The 19,609-nt window shown below is 45.6% G+C and overlaps 1 protein-coding gene across 5 annotated transcripts in view; it reads right to left on the reverse strand.

Annotated features, from left to right (window-relative positions):
* The window catches only part of FARS2 (phenylalanyl-tRNA synthetase 2, mitochondrial), a 497,776-nt gene that overhangs the window by 54,867 nt on the left and 423,300 nt on the right, over positions 1–19,609 (reverse strand). For 3 of the 5 annotated variants that reach the window (XM_033115747.1, XM_033115751.1, XM_033115750.1), the window contains exon 7: positions 8,293–8,420. The exons of 1 other annotated variant lie outside the window; for it this stretch is intronic. In XM_033115747.1, the coding sequence (XP_032971638.1) occupies positions 8,293–8,420 (128 nt within the window). Of the gene's footprint in view, positions 1–7,596; positions 7,629–8,292; positions 8,421–19,609 lie in introns of those variants that run through there. One more of the 5 variants, XM_033115748.1, reaches the window with a different exon arrangement.

Genomic DNA, 19,609 nt, shown 5'->3' on the forward strand with positions numbered 1-19,609 from the left:
AACAAGAAAGGAGAAGATGTGAGAAACAGAAACTAGGAAAGGACCTCCAGAAAGGAAGTCTCTGAATAAGAGATGAGAATGGTAGACCTCCTGACAGGGCTGACCTTGTGGGGAATTGTGAGAGGGTATGGGAAGGTCGAGGAGAAGCAGTGACAGTTACAAAGCAAACTAAAATAGTGAGAAATATGGCAAATAGTAGAAAGTAAGAAATGGAAATAGTCATAAAACACTACCATGCTCAGCTGTGACTATTTGCATAGGTATAATAATATAAACACTGCCAATTTAACAACAACAAAGCTATAATAGCACTCCATTGGGAGGGTGGAAGAGGGGGAGCGGAGGAGTAGGGGCAGGGCCAGAGAACTAACTCCTCGTCTACTGAGCCAACAGATAACAATCTGTACATTCTTTACGAATGTGGAGATGTCAAGAAACTCTAAGAGAATGGAAAACGATGATCTCTGGGGGGAAGCTTTTTGGGGGAGAGTGCAAAGTAGGGGTGTCCTGTGGCGGGAGACTTACCAGGCTTTAGTACTGCCTGACTTTTTAAACTGTATTATTTCAGTCAAAATAAAATTTAAATAGTAGGAGAAAACCAACCGCAGAAACATGAAAGGAGAAACCATTAATGAGCTCAGAGTGCCCCATCTTAGCACAACTGTTGTCACATGTCTGCAGTTCTTTACACTCCGTGCTCACAGGTAGCCACCGGTCTTGTACAGTTACAATGATTACACATATGCATCGCCAGGACAGGGGTCTGCTGGCTTGGGAGGGAGGCACTTGGAATCCCTTCCCCAAGGCTACAAATGGGAAGCAGAGCCCTGAGTGTGCACACATCCATTACACGCTCCAATGAAAGGGTTCTGGAATGTGATTAAACCTGGTGAGGAACAAAAAATGATTTAAAAAAAAGACCAAAGTTCCTACTACTGTGCTTCAACTGCAGGGGTGAAGGAAGAGGAGAGAACCCGGAGCAGGTGCCATGCGGGGGGTGGGGGGTGTGTGTGCACACTCAGTCTTCTAAAGTCAGTCCTGGAAAGGCTGGTGAGCCCTACTGCGACAGTCACTCAACTGCTCAAGTTCACCCGCCTTCCTTCCAATTAACGGTCCTAAATTAACGATGGTGATTACACTACAAGAGAACACTTTCATAGCACTTTTTCTCATGCCAGATGCTACTCCCAAAACTGCACATATACCAACTCCTTCAATCTTTACAAGTATGCGCTACTATTATCCCTGTTTTACAGATGTGGAAACTGAGGCACTGACTTCCCCACAGCTAGTGGCTCTTCACCTGGGTAGCCAGGCTGCAGACTCTCCCCACGAAGGTGTGACCACACGGTGCTCACGTACTTTTTCTGGGGATCTCAAATGGAAGTGATGCTACGGCCGCCGAGTGGCCGCATCACTTCCTGCATGTCCATGTTTTCTTTGCCCCTTGCCCCTGGGTATATGCCGGGTCTAGGCAGCACCTCCGTGTCATGGATCCCAGAATCACTCGCAACTCTCGAACCTGGGGAGGAGGGGCGCTGGTGGCTGTCACCTCAGGTCTGTAAAGGCTCACAGCCCTGTGCCAGCCTCTCCCTTAGGAAAGAGACTAAGTGGCGGAAGCTGCCTAATGGCAGGTTCCAAACCTCTGTGAGAGAGAGCTGGGATCATGCCGTGCGGGGGAAAGTGCACTGGAATTTAAAGCGCGTGCCTGGCGCGGCCTCCGTGTAACCTTCCGGGTGGCCCTTCCTGTCCCACCGAGTCTGCTCCTCCTCGGCAGGCCCCTGCACAGTGGGCAGCGCAGCGTGTGCTCTGCGGGCACTTCTGCCCTCCTGGGGGGACTTGCCAGTCACCAGCAGGGCCCCTCACAGCTGTGGCTGCTTCTACAATTCATTTCAAGTCACATTTTGGCCCAAAGCCCTGAAGCCTCTTTTCAGGAAGAATGTATGAAGCCTCCCCAATTTCTTTTATTCTTTTTTTTTTTTTTTTTAACTGCTTGTTCCAAGAACAATCATATAAGATAAAAATATCCTCGGGGAAAGAGAATTTAATTCAAACATTCCTAAGAATAGATTCAACAACATTTCTTTCACAAACAAAACAAAAAACAAATCTGCTTCATTCTTGATGTCCCCCAGTTAGATAAGGAAAGAAAAAAGGAAGGAAACGGGGAGTGTTTTCAGGAAAGGGCATATTCACCTGCCCTGTAAACCTGAATGAGAAACCTTGTAACGAGCACTTCACAGGCATTATCCTATTGTCTTCTCAACAGCCCGAGGAGAGGGATTCTGCTGTTATCCCACATTACAGGTGGAGACACACAGCCCTGGAGGAATGCATCCGAGGTTGCAGCTGGTAGTGAGTGGCCAAGCCGACGGCTTGCATCCAAGCAGTCTGACCCCAGGCCCCAGGTCCTTATCCAGATGCTATGGCTGATATGGGCACAGCTATGGTCAGAATGAGCTGACACTGCCTTTTGGTTTGTGAAGAAATGAAAGAAGTATTAGATTTGTTTCTTCTCCACTCTTATTTTCTCTTTATATTAACCCCCAGGTGCACACACTTGGGTCAGTCATGGTCCGTGGCTCTGACACCATCACCTTTCATTTGGGCTCAATCCTCTAGGTCCTCATTGAACGTAGAGTAAAATCCAGTTCCCGCTGGTTCTTAAGGCGCAGTCCGGTGTGGCCCTTGCTGTCTTCCTGACCTTCCCTCTCTCCACATCCCCTCCCTCACTGTGCTCAGCACCATTCTTGCCTTGGAACCTCAGCCAGCTGTCCCACTCTACCTGCTCTGTGGTTTCAGCGTAAAGGTTGTCTTCTCCGAGAGGTCTTCCATGACCATCTGTCACACTGCCCTGCTTTAGTTTGGTTACAGCATGCCCGGCACTTTGGTTTCCGATGTCTTCCTCCTCCAGCTGTGTACCTAGTGCAGACCACTGTGAACGAGCGACCATATAACCCAGAACCTCTACTACAGCCAGAGAGCTGTCTGTAGTGGCGAAGCCTGACAGAATGTCCGCTTCCGAGGGTACTCCGCTTACTGACTGTACTCTCACACCTGCCTTGCCTGAGTGTTTCAAAACAGGGTCTTTGGCTCTCACCATCCTACATTAGCACCTAAGTCTCCTTCAGCCACAGGGAGCCTTTTTCTTCAGACAAGTACCACTGAAACAGTAGGTGAGGGGGAGGCGGGAGACACATCTCAGACCCTAACTATGTGGTAAACGATGCATTCTGCACAACTGGCAAGAGGTGAGGTGCCATTCTTGTGATCTTCCGTAGGAAGGTGAGGGAGACATATATTGGTTTAGAAGAACCAAAGAGTCAACGTTAAAAGGAAGATTCTAGATGAAATCTCCCTGTTCTTGCAACACACAGAACCTGGGTCTAATAAACCAGAATTTAATACAAACACTTTATTTTCAAATCCAACAAAGGGGCTGCATTGCTTTGGGCTGCGAGTCACGTTTCACAGGCTGAGCAGGCACAGGCTCACCCTTCATGAACTATTCAGTTGGGAGGAGAACTGGGGCACAAACTGGGGGGAGAAAAAGACAACATATTTTTTTGGTTCAATTAGATAAAAGAGATTTTGGTTAAAAAATAAAATGCAGCTTGCATTCTGAATCATCACCCTTGAATTTAATACACTAAATGTGTCCCATTGGCAATCCATATACTACAGCCTGTTTGGCCTGATTCTCTGTTCAATAGCGGCATTATCTGAAAACAGGGACGTCACTAAAACCTGTCAGCATCACCGGGGCCAACACGGTGTCACAGGAAATCTTGGGAAGCGGGTGTAGAGTAATGAGCACAGGGTATTCACTCACTCACTCAGCAGCTACTTACTAAGCTCCTCCCACGGGCCAGGCTGGGGGCGGGCAGGCACTGGGGACCCAGCCTTAAATCAGACAGACCTAGTTCCTGCCCTCGGGAAGTTTTCAGTGTAGCTGAAACGAGTTGAGTAAACTATTCCATAATTCATATAAAATAAAATATCCCCTTCTTACTGAAACCTCCTCATTTTCATGCTTTTACAGCGTAAGGAAAATAGAGTAGGAAAGAAAGAGTACTGTTGCCACTTTTGGCGAGGCATTTGACTGGAGTGATTAGGAAAGTAAGTTCCCCTGGATGAATAATGGATCTAGGCAATGTTCACCAAAGGCTGCGAAAACCATTAGGTAAAGAGTAGACGGGGGACCATATCATTGATATATTAAGCTGACAACCCCTGAATCTGCTGACTCATCTCAAGAGAACCAAGACAGAGGCATTTGAAAATACAGCACACCACCCATGAAGGAGTTCTGCCTCCTCCCCCAAGGCAAACCTAAATCTGATCAAGCCTTTAGATTCAATTACCAGGTGACAGGAAATGCAGAGGACAGGAGAACATGTTAAATGACAACACAGGGATGCAATTGCAAAATTTTAGAATGTGGGAAACTGTACTGGACAAACAACCCAATTTCTTCAACAACAAAAATTACCAAAAACAAAACAAAACAAAAAGATGGAGAGGAAACAGATAAAAGGGACCTAAAGACCTATCACCAAATGCAAGTGTGGGCCTTGTTTGGATCTGGATTCAACCAACCATTGAAAAGAGAAAGCATGAAACAAATAGGGAAAACAGGAACATTTGAGCACTGACTGCATATTTGAATATTAAATACTTTTTTAGGTAGTGATAAAAGTATTGTGGTTATGTTTTATGAAAAGTACTTTCCTTCAGTTGTAGGTACATACATGAGTATTTAAGGATGAAATGGGATTCGCTTCAAAAGAATAGATGAGATAACAAGTACATAAAAAGATGTTTGACATTATTAGCGTTATTATTACTCAGCAATAAAAAGACACGAAGTGCTGACACCTGCTGCAACGTGGATGAACCTTGAAGGCATTACGCTCGGTGAAAGAAGCCAGGCGCAAGGGACCACGTATGCTATGGCTCCATGTATATGAAATGTCCAGGACAGGCTAATCTACAGAAATAAGAAGCAGATCAGTGGTTGCCTAGGGCTGGAGAAGGGGAAGAAAGACAATATTGGGGGGAGATGGCTAAGAGTTCCTGGGTTTCTTTATGGGGTAATGAAAATATTCTAAAATTGTGGTGACAGATGCACAACTCTGTCAATATGCTGAACGGCACACTTAAAAAAAGAATCAGTGTCGGGAAGGAGTGGGTAAGGATACAGGTGAAATATAATAGCCCATGAGTTGTAAAGTTTTTTAAATGTGTAGGGTCTATTGTCAGACCCTCTGGGGCAATTCCTGGGTCTGCCAATTACTAGCTGTATGACCTTGGGCAAGGCATTTAACTTCTTTGAACCTCAGTTTCCTTAAATGTAAAATGGAAGTAATATAGGTTTGTACAAGTTAAATGAGATTGTTGCATATAAAGCACGTGCAACAGTGTCTGGAACATATAAAATGCTCGATAAACAACAATTATTATTCTCAGCTTTTTTTCTCGTATCAGCTCCTTCAGGAACATCCTGTCTCCAGCATGTCCCTCAGTAACCACAGTACCTGTGGACATCCAGCAGATGCTCGCAGATGTCTTCCTGATTTTTCCTGATGTTTTGTTGGCTTTGTTCTTTTTAATTTTCATGACTTTCTTTTAACAAGGTATTATCCATCAAAACGGTCCATTTTTTGTGAGTGAGTTCCTTTTCTTTTAGTTTCAAGCTAAAGATGAGGATTTAGGGGCGGCACCAAGAGCTAGGAGACCCACCGGAGCCACATCAATCAACTCTGTGCCAGGCATGCCCCTCTTCCCTCTCTCCCCCCACCCAGTGGCCACAAATGCTGGAACAGCTGAGGCCAAAGCCCACAACGATCCTTCCAGACCCTTTTCCTTTAGTGCTGACTTTGGCATGAGACTCAGCCCCAGAGGTGGCTGCATTTCACTGCTGACATTAATGAACCTGCCAGCTTTCCTCTGGATTCTGCGCTGGTTCCACTCTTATACCCCAACAATGACCTCCGAAATTAGCAAAGTGCTTTGGCTCCTTTTCAATAACAAAGGCTCTACATGAACCTGGGTCAGTAAAACTACGATAAATATTTTATAAATGGCACTCTGAAAGCACTGCTCAGACCGACACACACACACAATGGGATTTATGTGCTCACATATGCTCACCACATAGAACTGCAGCATTTTCTTCCATTCACGTGTTTCAAAACAGATTTAAAAAAATGTTTTTGCTGTACTGTACATATCAACTACACAAGGCAATCAGCCAAGGAGAGATTTAAACTTATGGACTAAATTTCATGGCTTTGAAAAACATGGTAGCAAGACAGCAATATGTTCGGAATTCCGCTCTGCTCCCTGGGACTGCCCCTTGGCTGGGCAGGCGCTGTGCCACACTCAGACCAAATTCACCCTGGGGGCACGAGGTCACTGTGCCATTCCCATCTCTGCAATGACCTATTCTAACACACAAAGGTTCTGGTGAAGTTGTGTCTCAGAGCAGCGCTACTTAGCATTCTCTCCACCTTGAAAAATGCTCATTTACATGCAAGACCATCCCCAGGGACACACCTAGGAGCACGAGACCATCAGCAGTGCTGAATGTCCGTGGGTGCATGCATTTGAGGCTATGAGTATGCGAGACTGTCATTACCGTGAAAAGCAAATGTAAAATAATTATTTTCCTAAGCTTCGCTTTTTCCAGACCTCTATTCCATTTGTCAGGTGAGCAATACAAAAGAATAAAACAAAAACAAACTTTATTTTACTGTTACAGTATCTAGAATTTAGAAATCTTTAACATTTGCTGAAATGAAGGGTGTGCTTCCAATTTACCTGAGTAAGCTCTGTGGGTCCTCTGGTTTTCTAACTGAAACAGAAATGTGTATTGAGCTATTTACTTAGATACAACATTGATGTTGATGCTTTGTAACCAAAATGCTGCCACCTCTGGGAACACTGTGCATCCTCACCTACAGTGTATATAATTTGCCTTCTTTGTCAAAATGTTTCCATTTCCAGGTAAAGGGAAAGAATAAAAGATAAAAAAATAAAAAATCTCAACGAGGCAGCTCTACTATAATGCCAAATTGCCATAAGCATTAAAATTTTGTGGTCGCTCACTAAAGGTTAGGATAAAATAGGGAGCAGGTTATACGCTATAACTTGGCTTTGTTTTCCTTCCTGAAAGCTTATTGGAATGGAAGTATCACAGTGGTGGGACAGTGAGAGCTCAGTAGGTACACTTACTACACGCCCCAGTTTCGGGAGAGGTCCAGGAACTGTCCAGGCATGCAGATCTATGGCATGAACTTCGGGACCAAGCGAGATTAGCCCCAGCTTCCTTCGTGCACGCCTGGCAGTGCCTGTTTGACCACGGCAGCTGCAGAGCTGCCATTGAGGAGGAGAACAGCTCTCCCCAGTCCTGTCAACTGGTTCTGGATGACAAGGCATGGATGGGACTCATGGCAGGGAGCTGGGGGAGCCACGGGCACTGCAGCAGAGAAGGGCCTTTATAGCGGAGATGCCTTAGTTTGAACTGTGGTGCTGCCACTTTCTAGCTGTGTGATTGGGGGTGCGAATTCACTTCTCTGAGCCTCAAGTGTCTCGTGTGAGAAACAGGAATCATCCAGATTTCAGGGCTGTTGGGAGATGGAAAGTGAAGAGCAGGCACTCAGTAGGGGCAGCCATGGTCTGAAGAGGGGTGGCAGAGGGAGCCAGGGTGTTGCAGAGGGGGCCTGAGCAAGTTCTGAGGGGTAACTCAGCAGCCAGACACCCAGCCCCACTCTCCTCCTGGGTACTGCCACCCCCACCCTGTCACACGGGACTAGCGGCTTACAAGCCAGAAGGGTCCCTGAGAGACTGTTTACCTCAAGGGACAACTCAAGCTGAAAGCACTGGTTGACCTGATTTGCTTTTATAAGTGATTCATGTTTTTAAACCGTAATTTTTTATACTATTTGAACTCTGAGGAACCACTGACATCTCTTGCAATGTAATGTCAGGAATGGCTTTCACAGTGAGCATAGGAAAAAAGAGAAAAGGAGAGCTATTTTCACTGCACTGGACATTTTATTTTGATGCCTTGTTAATATTCAAATCAACCATGTGAAGTGAATACTTAACTTTTTGTGAATATTTATTGCCTTTATTTTAAACGTTATTTAGTTGTAAGTTTATGTAATTACGTTTTCATAAACTTTTTGATTTCAGAAGTGTTGTAAATATACAGAAAAATTGCAAAGATAGTGCAGAGTTCCCATGTGTCCTGTACCCCCACCTCCCCTATTAACACCTTACGCTCACCTGAAATATTTGTCACAACTAATGGACCAATAATATTGGACCATGTTGACCTTGATCTCCTGGCTGAGGCAGTGTCTGTCCGGCTTCTCCACGTAGTTCCGTCTCTCCCCTCCTTCCCACACTGTCCTCTTTGGAAGGAAAGCACTATGCACATTACACACGTAAGGGAGTGAGCGGTTCGGTTCCACCTCCTTGCGGGTGAAGTAGCTACATATATTATTTGGAATTCTGTTGTACGGGATTTTTATTTTTTTCCTCCGTTTTTCTATTTTTTTAAAATCCAATTACTTACTTATATTAACATAGACTCACTGATATTTATTTTATACTTTAGGTTATAATCTAACACTATTTTATTTATTTCGTTGTTCAAATTGTTCCAGCTCTGGCCTTGGGCGTTCTTTCAGTCGGCATCTCCCTCACCCTCCAATATTGTGGCTTTTTAAAGCACTTCCTTCTTTTCTGGCACTGTCAGAGCCTTCTTATGTATTTCCTGCCCTATCCTAGAATCAGCCTTTTCTCCGAGGATCCTTGCAGACTTGCGTCTAAGCCCTGCTGTTCGGGACGAGGGCAGCCGTTTAGTCCAGGGTTGCTTTTCCCCAGCACTGGGGCATCGCCCCGCTGACTGCGGTACCCAAGGCCTTGCTACTTTGGCTAGTGGGAACATGAACTACTTCTTGCCCTGGATGACGTCAGAGATTGTTCTGCTTATTCCCTTACGGCGCTTCTGTCTTCAACCGCTGGGGGCGTCCTCACACGAAGCACTGAAGACGAGATTTGTGAATCCTCCGCTGGTCTCCAGGGCCTGCTCTCTGGGCAGCTCGGCCCTCTCCGGTATTCGGCCTTGCGAATTCCAGCTGCCTCGGCCTCTCCAGTCCCCAACTTTGTCTCCTCAACGTAGAGGCTCCTGGCTCTGTTCAGGTCCCCGGGGGCTGTGCGTGGCCTGGGAACCCCCTCTAGGCAGCGAGCAGGGAGAACAGCAGGACTGGACTGGGTGGGTCCCCTCAGGGATGTCCGTCCTGTGCTACTGTGTGTCGATGTCTGAAAACCACTGTCTCATATCGTTTGTTTAGAGTTTTAGCTGTCTAAGGTGGAAAGGTACATTCAGTCCCTCTTATTTATCTTGGCCTGAGTTGAAGATCTGAAATTCACTACACAAAGGGCCTCATTTAGAAAGGTGATTGATTCCCTGGGACATAAATAGTCTTGTCATTGCCAGTGATCTGCAGTGAATCATTTCCTAGATAAGTGAGGGACTCAGCTTTGGCCACACAGCATGATATGGCTCAAATAATGGAGCAGGGTTACTCTGTCTATACCACACGTGAGGTTGCTGAAGGTGTAAAATATAAATGGATTAAACTAGGAGGCTACGAAAGTCAAACGCTTCCCTGTGTATGCCCAGGATGGTCAGAAAGCTGCGTGGGGGCAGGTGCCTCACCAGGGGCGCCTGCCCTTCTCCGGAGACAGGGCCTGGGCTGGCCAGCAGCGACCAGGATTTTAAATGAGAACAGCCCAGATGAGTGATGAGTGCACGCTGAAGCCACCTTAAAAACCCACGGAGAAGGACTGGTTTCACAGGATATTCCCTCAGCCTGGGCAAGCTGAGAGGCGCTGCTTAATATGAGTGCTCCCCAATAGCTAGAAAACTCCCTCAGTTAACAAGGGCAAAGGCTGGAAAATCATGGCTGAAAGTGCCCCCCGGGCTCCCTTACTCGGAGTCTTCCCTACATCTCAACTCCAACACACACACACACACACACACACACACACACCCTTCTGGAACATAAACAGGGAACCATCATTTCCTTCTGGATCTCTCAATTTCATTGTCTTCAGGTCTTAGAAATCTTATTCCCAAAACAGTCATGTAGGCTTTAATGATCTGCGAACATTTTTTGTTTTTAGTGTAGGAACCTTACACCACAGGAAAGAACAGTCTTGGATGTGAGTGCCTCAATCACTGTAAATCAGCAATCCTGCAAACGGAATTTTCTCATGTAGCTCATCGTGCATGTCACTGTCCCCCAAATGGTAGATTTGTCTGCGACACAGGACCATGACGGTATCTCCAAGCCAGTGAATGCTGACGCATTTTCTGTCCTCCTTCAACCAGAGGCGGGGTCGTTGCACCTGGGTGGAAAAGCAGCCAAGGAGCAGTCACCTTCCCTGCTCTACCAGAAACAAACGCCTGGCCTCCGACATGTCCTGACGTGGGGTCCACTCACGGAGTCTCCGGCTTTATGTCCATCTTCTGTCCCACTCCACACCGCCCATCACCCACACTTTCCATCCCACCCAAAGCAAATAGGCACCCAGAGACATGAAGATGTGTATCCTCATAAAAGAGTAGGAGACTCCTCATTAGTGAAGGGACCATAAGTGACCATGGCATTCCTTGCTTCAGACATGGCGTTTCCTCAAGACTTGTTTACTGTCACACACAGCAAGTTAGGAAGTGTCCCATTAAGATGGGGGTGGCACCCTGGTTTTAGAGTGAATTGATATGCTTGTCTTCAAAAGGGTAGGTCTGTACGGGCTGAAGAAGTAAGGAAAAGGGTTGTTATGAGCTTAGCTTCCACAGTTGTTTGTCTACTTTTGTATTTAGTGGGCACTCAACAGATCTCTGCTAAATTAAACCGAAGTCCTTCCAATGACTGACCCTCCCCGCTCACCCCACTTCATCCCATTGCCTTCAGGATAACTACCTGGGGTCACAGCTGTGAATTCCCACATCCTAGGAGACCACAGGAGAAGCTGAAGCCAACTAACCATGTAGAGACCTACTGATGAATGACATAGCTGGCCCGTGACAGAGACCCTCTGATGTCACATCCTGACAGAGTGAAATTAGACACAAATAAATAAATAAGTAAATTCAGTCCACATATAGATTTAGGCTCGAACCATAAGAAAATCCTATATATCTGGGGCAAATCTAAGGGATGGAAGTTTCTAACAGAAATGTGATATATTTTCTACAATGACTGCTCGTTACTTAGAGGCCAATGTACAAAGCCCTTCTGCTCAGGCACTTTGCCACCACACCAGACTGTTCACTGCTCTATAAACACACCATGAACTCCTGTCTGTTTTCATTCTACCCACAACATCCTCCTCACCTGCTCCACCTGAGATTCTTGCTCTTTCTTTAAGGTTCAATTCAAAGGTCGCCTTCCCGGCGAAGCACACCCCAAAATCCTGACAATGAGGAATTAATAACCAGTGCCTTCCTTCCCTGTGCTCCCACAGTGATGAACTGCACCCCTTAATTAGAGCAGGTACCCCTTTACACCCCAATCACCTGTTCAGTGTTTGTCTTTGGTTGTGGAATAGGAGGTGCCTGAGGGCTGGGGCTGTGCTTCCTTCACCTCTGGGATCCCCAAGCTTAACAAAGTGTCCAGGACGTGGCGGGGCTCTGTGAGATGTGCACTGTGGGGGTGGACATAGATGGACATACGAAAGGAAGGACAGGAAGCTGCTCGGACAGTAAGAGCTTCGGGATTCCCAAAGCAGATTTACATATGCGCTCTTACTTGCCATCCCCTACCTCAGGCAGCAGGAAAGGTCCTGGTATTCATAGTCTGCTCCTAAGGAAAAGACGGGTGTGGAAAGGTGGAATGAGCAGGCATCCGATGCTGAGCCAAGTACCGGACTAGACCTAAAGAGACCTGGGCTCCGTTTACGGCTGTCCTGCAAAGTATTCTGGGAGAGAGACTCTGAGCAAGTCTGTGGGCTGGCCTGAGAGAAATTATCTACGTTGTCTTTAATCCAGTTGTGAGCCACTCCTAAGGTCATATGCCCGTAAGTGGGGAAGCTTGAACTAGCATCAGGTTTTCTGAGGCTGAGAGGGTTGTTAGCGATCCTGGTGCCATTTCAAAGCTCACGGCTGCATTCACTTCATTTTCAGGTGCTGAATTTGCTTTTCAAATCCATGTACTACTGGAATAATGGCTGCTCCCCCATCGCCGTGAGATGCTACTTTCACGAGTGAAACCTGTATTGCCAGCACTGCTTGGGGCAGGCCCATGCTGCTAACTGCAGACAGGATCCGCAGGAGACTGCACGCACACATTTGTTTCTTTCAGCAAATATGGCAGCGAGGTGATGATATCAAGCAGGTTCGTAATAAAAGAAAGCGGAGAAAAGGACATACGAAGGAATCAAAGTAAGAACAAGCAAGCCCTTACAGGTTCTGGGCTGGTTGTGCCTTTGTTAAAATGAAAACAAACCATTTTGGTTCATCAAGGCACTTTGGAGAAAGCTAAGCTATCTCTGCTCGGTCTTTATTACAGTGTTGCCGACTGTGAGATGGAAGCAACGGGAGCTGCGTACACAGACAAAGGCTGCAATTTCGCATACTGCGTTAGGATCTGACAAAAGCCTCATCGAGCTGCTATTCCGATGCCTTCTCCAGCAGCACTTGGCAGATCTCAAGGATGGAGAAGTAGTAACAGAACCAACAGAAGACAGTGATGGGAGGAGTACGCTGAGTGCATTTCTCTGTCATAAACAATGGGAAACAACAGAGAAAGGTCCAAGGTGGCCCGATAGTAGCGACGGGCTTGCTCAGTTCAGTAGCCAAAGCTCATTCAAAGGCAAGCTGAATGGTCTTCCTTGCTGGAAAGCCAACAGTTGATGTAGCCTTGGGTTTGAAAGAATCCCCTCTGGATGCTCTCAGTGGTCACAGCAGGTAAGCAGCATGGGTGGCCAGCCATGCCCAGTGACCTGCAAGTCTCTAAGAAGTCAGCATCATCACTCTGAGGTAGGGTGACGATCTCAAGTGGAGACAGCACTGGCCAAGGTTAATTCAAAAAGGATTGATCCCTATGTGCGAGGGATATGATGGCGACACAGCCCCTGCCTCTGAGAGCTTGCCATCTCATGGAGGGGGAAAGACAAATACGTCACTGTTGAATAGAGAAGATTAAGATGACCGTCATCAACAAGGCATACAGTGCACAGTGTGATGACGGAGGTTCAGAGGAGGGAGCGAACACAGAGTTTGGGAAATAAGCAGTGCCGTTGGGGATGGGCCACTGAAGGTTAGCCAGAGGTCAAGAAGCAGAGAAGGGGGTGCAGAGGGACAAGCCTGAGCAAGGGCTCTGGGACGAAGCGTGGAGCTTAAGAAATGAAAGCATTCCAAATGGTTTGAGCAGAGACGACATAAGTAGGAAAACGTGTTGATGGTGTTAGGGACTGATTGTCTGTCCCCCAAATTCGTGTGTTGGAACCCTAATTCCCAATGTGATGGTATCTAAAGGTGGAATCTTTGGGAGATAATTAGATTTAGATGAGGTCATGAGGGTGGAGCCCTCAGGACAGGATTAGTGCCCTTATCAGGTGATAAAGGGACCAGAGCTCTCACTCTCTATCACGTGAAGAAACCAGGGAGAGGGCTCTTATCAGTGCCTGACGTGCTGGGCATCGCATCTAAAGGCTTCCAGACTCCAGAAGTGAAGACATAAATGTGTGTTGTTTAAGCCTCCGTCTGTCTTGTTACAGCAGCCCAAGGTGATTAAGATAGATGGGCTCAGAGGGTCTTAGGTGTTAGACTCAGCCACATGGGATTTAGGAGGGAGAACGCACAGCCACCGTGCATTTTTTAGCAGGAAGATTTTGGGGACGTCCGCTAGGAAGATTATTCAGACAGCAACATTTTGGATGAATTAAGGTAAGGAGATAGGCGAAGGGAAAGTAATTGAGATTGAGGAAGTAGCAGCTTAAACAGAAAGTATTAACTCGTCCTAGGTTGACAATCCAGGTGGAAGGAGAAACAGGTGAGGATGAAAGTGAGCAGGAAAGGATGGGAGACAGGAGGAGGGAGCTGTGAGGAGATGCTGAGGTCCCATGCCCATGTGGTCTAGAGAAGGGCGAAGCCATTCAGAGACATAAAAAGTCAGAAAGACAAAATGAGTCCCATCTTATCCGTATGTAACTCATGATGCAGGCAGGTTATCCAGGCCTATGTATCCAGAAGGCAGCTGGGATGTGGGCCTGACGTTCTAGAGAAAAGCCGGTTGTAGAAGCAGAGCCAGGAGCCATCAGAGGAGTGTGGCTCTGATGCTATAGGAGTGGGAAACCAGGAGAGAGGGGAACCTCACATTTACGGGATAAAGGAGTAAGAGAAACAGGAAGTGGAAAGGCAGGGGACCAGCAGAGAGCTCTGAGAGTCTCGCCAGCACATCTAGCCAGGGAGGAGCGGCGCTACTAAAAGACGTGCCCTAAAAGACAGGTCCACGTTCTCTTTCCACGTGATTCCTTTGGCCAATGTGCAGTGTGATTATGTAAAAATGGTGGTGGGGAGGGGAGGCAGCAAGTGGAGCAGAGGAGGGTAAGGCATTGCCCAGTATTGCGAGACAGAGGCTCTTGGCAGTTCAATTTTCAGAGGAGGCAAATACCTCCCACTCTCACTACTCCCCAGGCCCAGGTAAATCAATTCTAAACTTCTTAGGCCAGGCCAGTATTTCTTGGTATCCACGGACCGTTTTAAGGATATTTGTCATACACATGGACTGATATTACTTGGAGATTTTTAAAAAGTTGAAGAAACACTGAATAACAAAAATGAAACCATTTAAAAACTGAATGTTACTTTTGGCCGCTATCAGCAAGAACTCTTTCAGCAAGGTATGTGCATGGTTCAGGGATGGTGAGCTCGCACCTCGGTGGGGGTGGGGCATGACACAGGTCCTGGAGTCCCTGGTGCCACGGACATCACAGCTGTCACCCCGGGCAGGGCAGGTCACTAAGCTCTCCTTGCCTCCATTCCCTCAACGTACACTGGAGACAGCAATCAGACCCATGGGAGGTGACAGGAGTGATGCTTTGAGAAGGGTACCTGCGACAGAGTGAGCCTCCAAAACGTTAACTATGATTACTACCCACACTGCTAGTGCTACTCTCCATTTCTACTAGAATAAAAATCTTAAAAGGCAATTACTGTCACCTAGCCCAAGGGCAAGTGTTCATTGGCTTTGTTAGACAGTGGTAGGTGTGGGGATCAATCCACAACTCACTAGAAACTACCACTGGAATTAGTCAGATCGGACGTCCATGAGCAGAAAACACTCATGAGCGAAAGGATAAATCTGTGTCATTTGGGAGAAAGAAAGCAGTGAGTGAATTCCTAGTCTCCTTTCTGACTGTGTCTGCAGAGTATTTCTTCATATTCTCTACAGCATTTGGATGTAGTTAGGGACTCCGACCTTTAAGACTTCCCAATGTCCTTCTCACATGAGTGAAGAGAAACATGAGGAAAGATGCAAACTTCCAGAAATCAAGCCTTTTGCTACTGTACTGCAGTGCAGTGCAGTGCAGTTCAGTTTTGTTTAGTATGAAATTCTGTCATCCTACCCTGAATTATAAAGTGTTAAATTATATTTCAGTGACAGGTTCAGGCGATTCAAAATGCTGACTACATCTCTATGATTGGTTAAGTAAGTGCTTGAGATCAGGGAGAAACTCTCTGCTGGCATGGTCACTACACAGGGAAATCCTTCCACCTCATTTCAACACCCATGGGAGCAAATAAATAAAATTCCATTTATATGAAGTCCAAAAATGGGCAAAATTAATCTATGGCAACAGAAGTCAGAGAGTGGCCTCTGGGAGGGGGTAAAGAGTAGGATTGAGTGGAAAGGGGTGTGAGGGAAGTTTCTGGGGTGATGTGAATGTCCTGTATCTCATTTTGGATGGTTGTTACATGGTACATACAACTGTTGATACTCATAGACGTTAACAGTTGAGACTGGTGCATTTTATAGGATATAAATTATTTCTTGATAAAAATTCTTTCTGTGCAAGCCCCCTTTTCCTCAACAGCCAAGAGCCTCTGTACAGGACAGGGAAGCGTGGCGCCCCCCAATCCCCTGCACTGAGCACAGGGAAGGCAGGTCCTGATGTGCCTGCTCCCCCTGCTGCCCTTTCTTCAGCCCTGGAGCAGGATAGGAAGCATCTGGTCGACCTGCCTCTAGGGACTGCCAGTGTGCAGGCTGGCATGAGGATGCAGTCCCCTTCTCACAGAAGCCCCTTCCTTCTGGCCAGGTAGTGGTGCTGTCAGTAACGATTCCAACACACTCTTTTCAATCTACTGCATGCCGAGAATAATCATTATGTAAACAATGGAAGTCCCTCCGTGGCTTGGGTTTGGGGGATAAATACAACAGAAAGTTACCCAGTACTTCCGTTATGCACCCCACCAAAGGGAAGAGGTCTGCTTGGTGGCCTCAGCAGAATGCAAAGTGGAGCATCTGCTAACGTGCTCCTGGAATGGGATTGCCCTTCACCGTGTACCCAACCCAGATGGTGTGGCCTCCCGACTGTCACTTGTCAGAGGAACTTTGCCAGTAGCTCACTCTGCTTTTTCTCTGATCACGTTCATATGAAACATGGATTTCCTAACATTTAACACTTTGGACTTAAAAAGTGAAAATTTCCTGTTTTTAAAGTATTTGCTTTATGGTTTATTTGGCCAGACTGTAACTTGCACCAACTTTTGTGACTATGAGTGTGATAAAGCTACAATTCTGGTCACTTCTCCTCCTTTAATAAGATAATTTATCACTTCCGTACTGAGCACTGTTATTTTCACCTGTTCTGGAAAAATTCAGTAACTTTATAGAGATCACTCTGCTTTATGTTAATAATGTTATTAATAATAATTATAATGCCAATAACAAACAGCATATAAGTGTGTATATAATTTTATATATATTAACTCATTTATCCCTCACAACAACTCTGAGGTAAGTTCTATTATTATTTCCATTTACAAGAGGAAAGTATTTAACAAGATTCCATAACCAACAATTACCAGGACTAGAGTTGAACGGCTCCCCAAATGAATTCAATTTTTTAGATATTCATTATCATAATTCCTATTTGTATGTTTCTTTTTCGGCTGCTTTTGAAAAATCATCATGCTTATAGATTAACAATCTACAGCCACATTAGAAGCCTGTTTAAGTATTATCATTTGCATGTTGATTCGAGTTCTAGGATTTCCGTATTATTTTCCCTCTTTTGGATTTCAGTGAGCCATTCTGAACCACTGATAACCACTGATGAAAAGGCAAATTTAGCATATGTAAACATTAACATGTAAATGAGAAAAAATACATTTGCAGATAATTACGCCCTTTGAATTGAATGTTAGCTAAGCAGTAAGCAAGACATTCCTTGGAGCATATGTTCAATATTTAATACCCTTTCCCACCATGCCTTATCAAGAAAAAAATCTGACCAGTGTTAACACATTTTCTTAAACTCTGATCATGCCCACCACCCACCCGCAGGGAGGAGAGCCCAGCATTGTGTTTCTAAAGCCCACTAAAGGGAGGTGACACAGGATTGACAGGGAATATCAGGAAGCACAAAGCCAGAAGGCACCAGGGATCCGGTCCAGAGGACCCCAAGAGAAGGGAAGCCAGTCGGCCGAGCCTGCCCCGCATCTCCTGGAGGTAGCAGGACCTCTCTGGGAGAGTGCAGAGCACATCAAGACTGAAGCTTCGGGAGCCCTGCTGAAAGACCCCTGTGCCCAGCTGTGCACAGAAGCAGGGGGCCGGTCTGCCTTTCAGGGACTCCCAAGCTTGGGCACAAAGCATATCCCAGATATGAGCCGTGCGACCAGGCTAAGCGTGCTCTTTCCCAAATTCTCAAGGTCTTCACCCAACCTGGTGTGTATGTGTGGTGGGGCTGGTGGGTAGGGGGTTGTGTGAGACAGATTCAATCACATTTAGACAATTAAAGAAGGTGCCATTTCTCATACCCAGAGTTGTGGGATAAAATGTACGCCTGCTATAAGCCTATTATTAAGAATATAATAGGATATCTGCAAAAATCTCAATTGATCTTACATTTTACATTTCCTCTAAAATTACCAACTGCCAATAGACTAGTTTTCCCACCAGAGACCACAAGGGATGCATGAGCCTTATTTCATAGAATAATGTGTTTGATCTTAAGCAACATGAGGGCAGGGATCTCTCGGCACCTATCAGATTGTAAGCAAACAACAAAAAGAGGCTACACTGAACTGCTGTTGTTTGATTACAGTTAAGCGTATGCCTTCAGAATCATAACACACCATGAAAATCTTCCATCCCAGGGGATACCAGAGGTTTATCGTTCTTTGGACCCATAACATATAATCCGTAAGACTTGACAGTGATATGTATTTGCTCTTGACATTGTGTGAATGACATGAAATGGGAATTTAAATGAAAATAACTTGTATTTTAATTTGTACTATAACTTCTTTCTTTCTGCCTCCCCTCCCCTCCCCCTTTTAAAAAAATTTTGCCTGTGGAAGTTTTCAAGCTTGAGAAGACCTCATTACACTTTGAAACAGAAGGATCTCATAAATATTGAAAAGCTGATATCTATAAAACCAAACCTGTACACGTACCAGGTTCTGCCAAAGTCCCTCCATGTGAAAGTTTCTGGTGTCCCCACGGCGTGACTCTGAAGACAGTGACATGCCAGAGGGCACAGCAGAAAGGAGCCTCCCGGCCCTTCCCTTCTTGAACTGCCAGTCCATTGCCAGAAGCCTCCACACTCCCGGTTAGGCCTCCTGCCCTCGTTATTGTAGCCCCCGTGTCTGGAGGCATGGTAACGCGTAAAAAAGAAGGGAAAACCAAAACCAATTCACCAAAAATCTTAATGAACTAAAATTCAAGAAAGCAGAATACTCAAACTTCATTTTGCTATCTTATTTCACTTTTAGAAGACGTTAGACCGAGCATTTGTTGTTAAACAAATAAAACAAAAACTTCCTAGATATGGCTTAGGGACAGTCCGACTTTAGCCCAGAACTCCTACACCTTCTACAGTTTTACACTAAGAATTGACCTACACGAATTCATTAAATTGGTGAATGGCCTTTCCACGAAGTTCTAGAAACGTTTGTCATCATCACCCACTAGGAAAACATTTCAATTACCAAAGAGAGATTAAAGCTAAATTGTATCTACTCTACTTACTAAGGCAGAAAGTACAAACCACTGTAGAAAGATAAACAGTAGAAATAGAAACTAAAAGGGCTTCCTGATCATAAAAATACTGACTAATCAGAACATATACCTCATAGAACATTTTAATTAATTGATGCTGATCAAAATAGATGCCATTATTTCTATAGGCAATGCCCCGCCCCCAAGTTTATTGTTTTGTTCAATATTGAAGAAAAACGCTACTAGAAATCTGGTTGAGGGTATACTTTGCTAAAGGAACATTTAAAAATATTTCACTGGTATAACAATTAGAAAGCATAAAATACAATTTCCAAAAGGGAGAAAAATATTCAAGTTTTTTTTTC

The sequence above is a fragment of the Rhinolophus ferrumequinum genome, chromosome 9, assembly GCF_004115265.2.
Source record: "Rhinolophus ferrumequinum isolate MPI-CBG mRhiFer1 chromosome 9, mRhiFer1_v1.p, whole genome shotgun sequence".
Lineage (NCBI taxonomy): Eukaryota > Metazoa > Chordata > Mammalia > Chiroptera > Rhinolophidae > Rhinolophus > Rhinolophus ferrumequinum.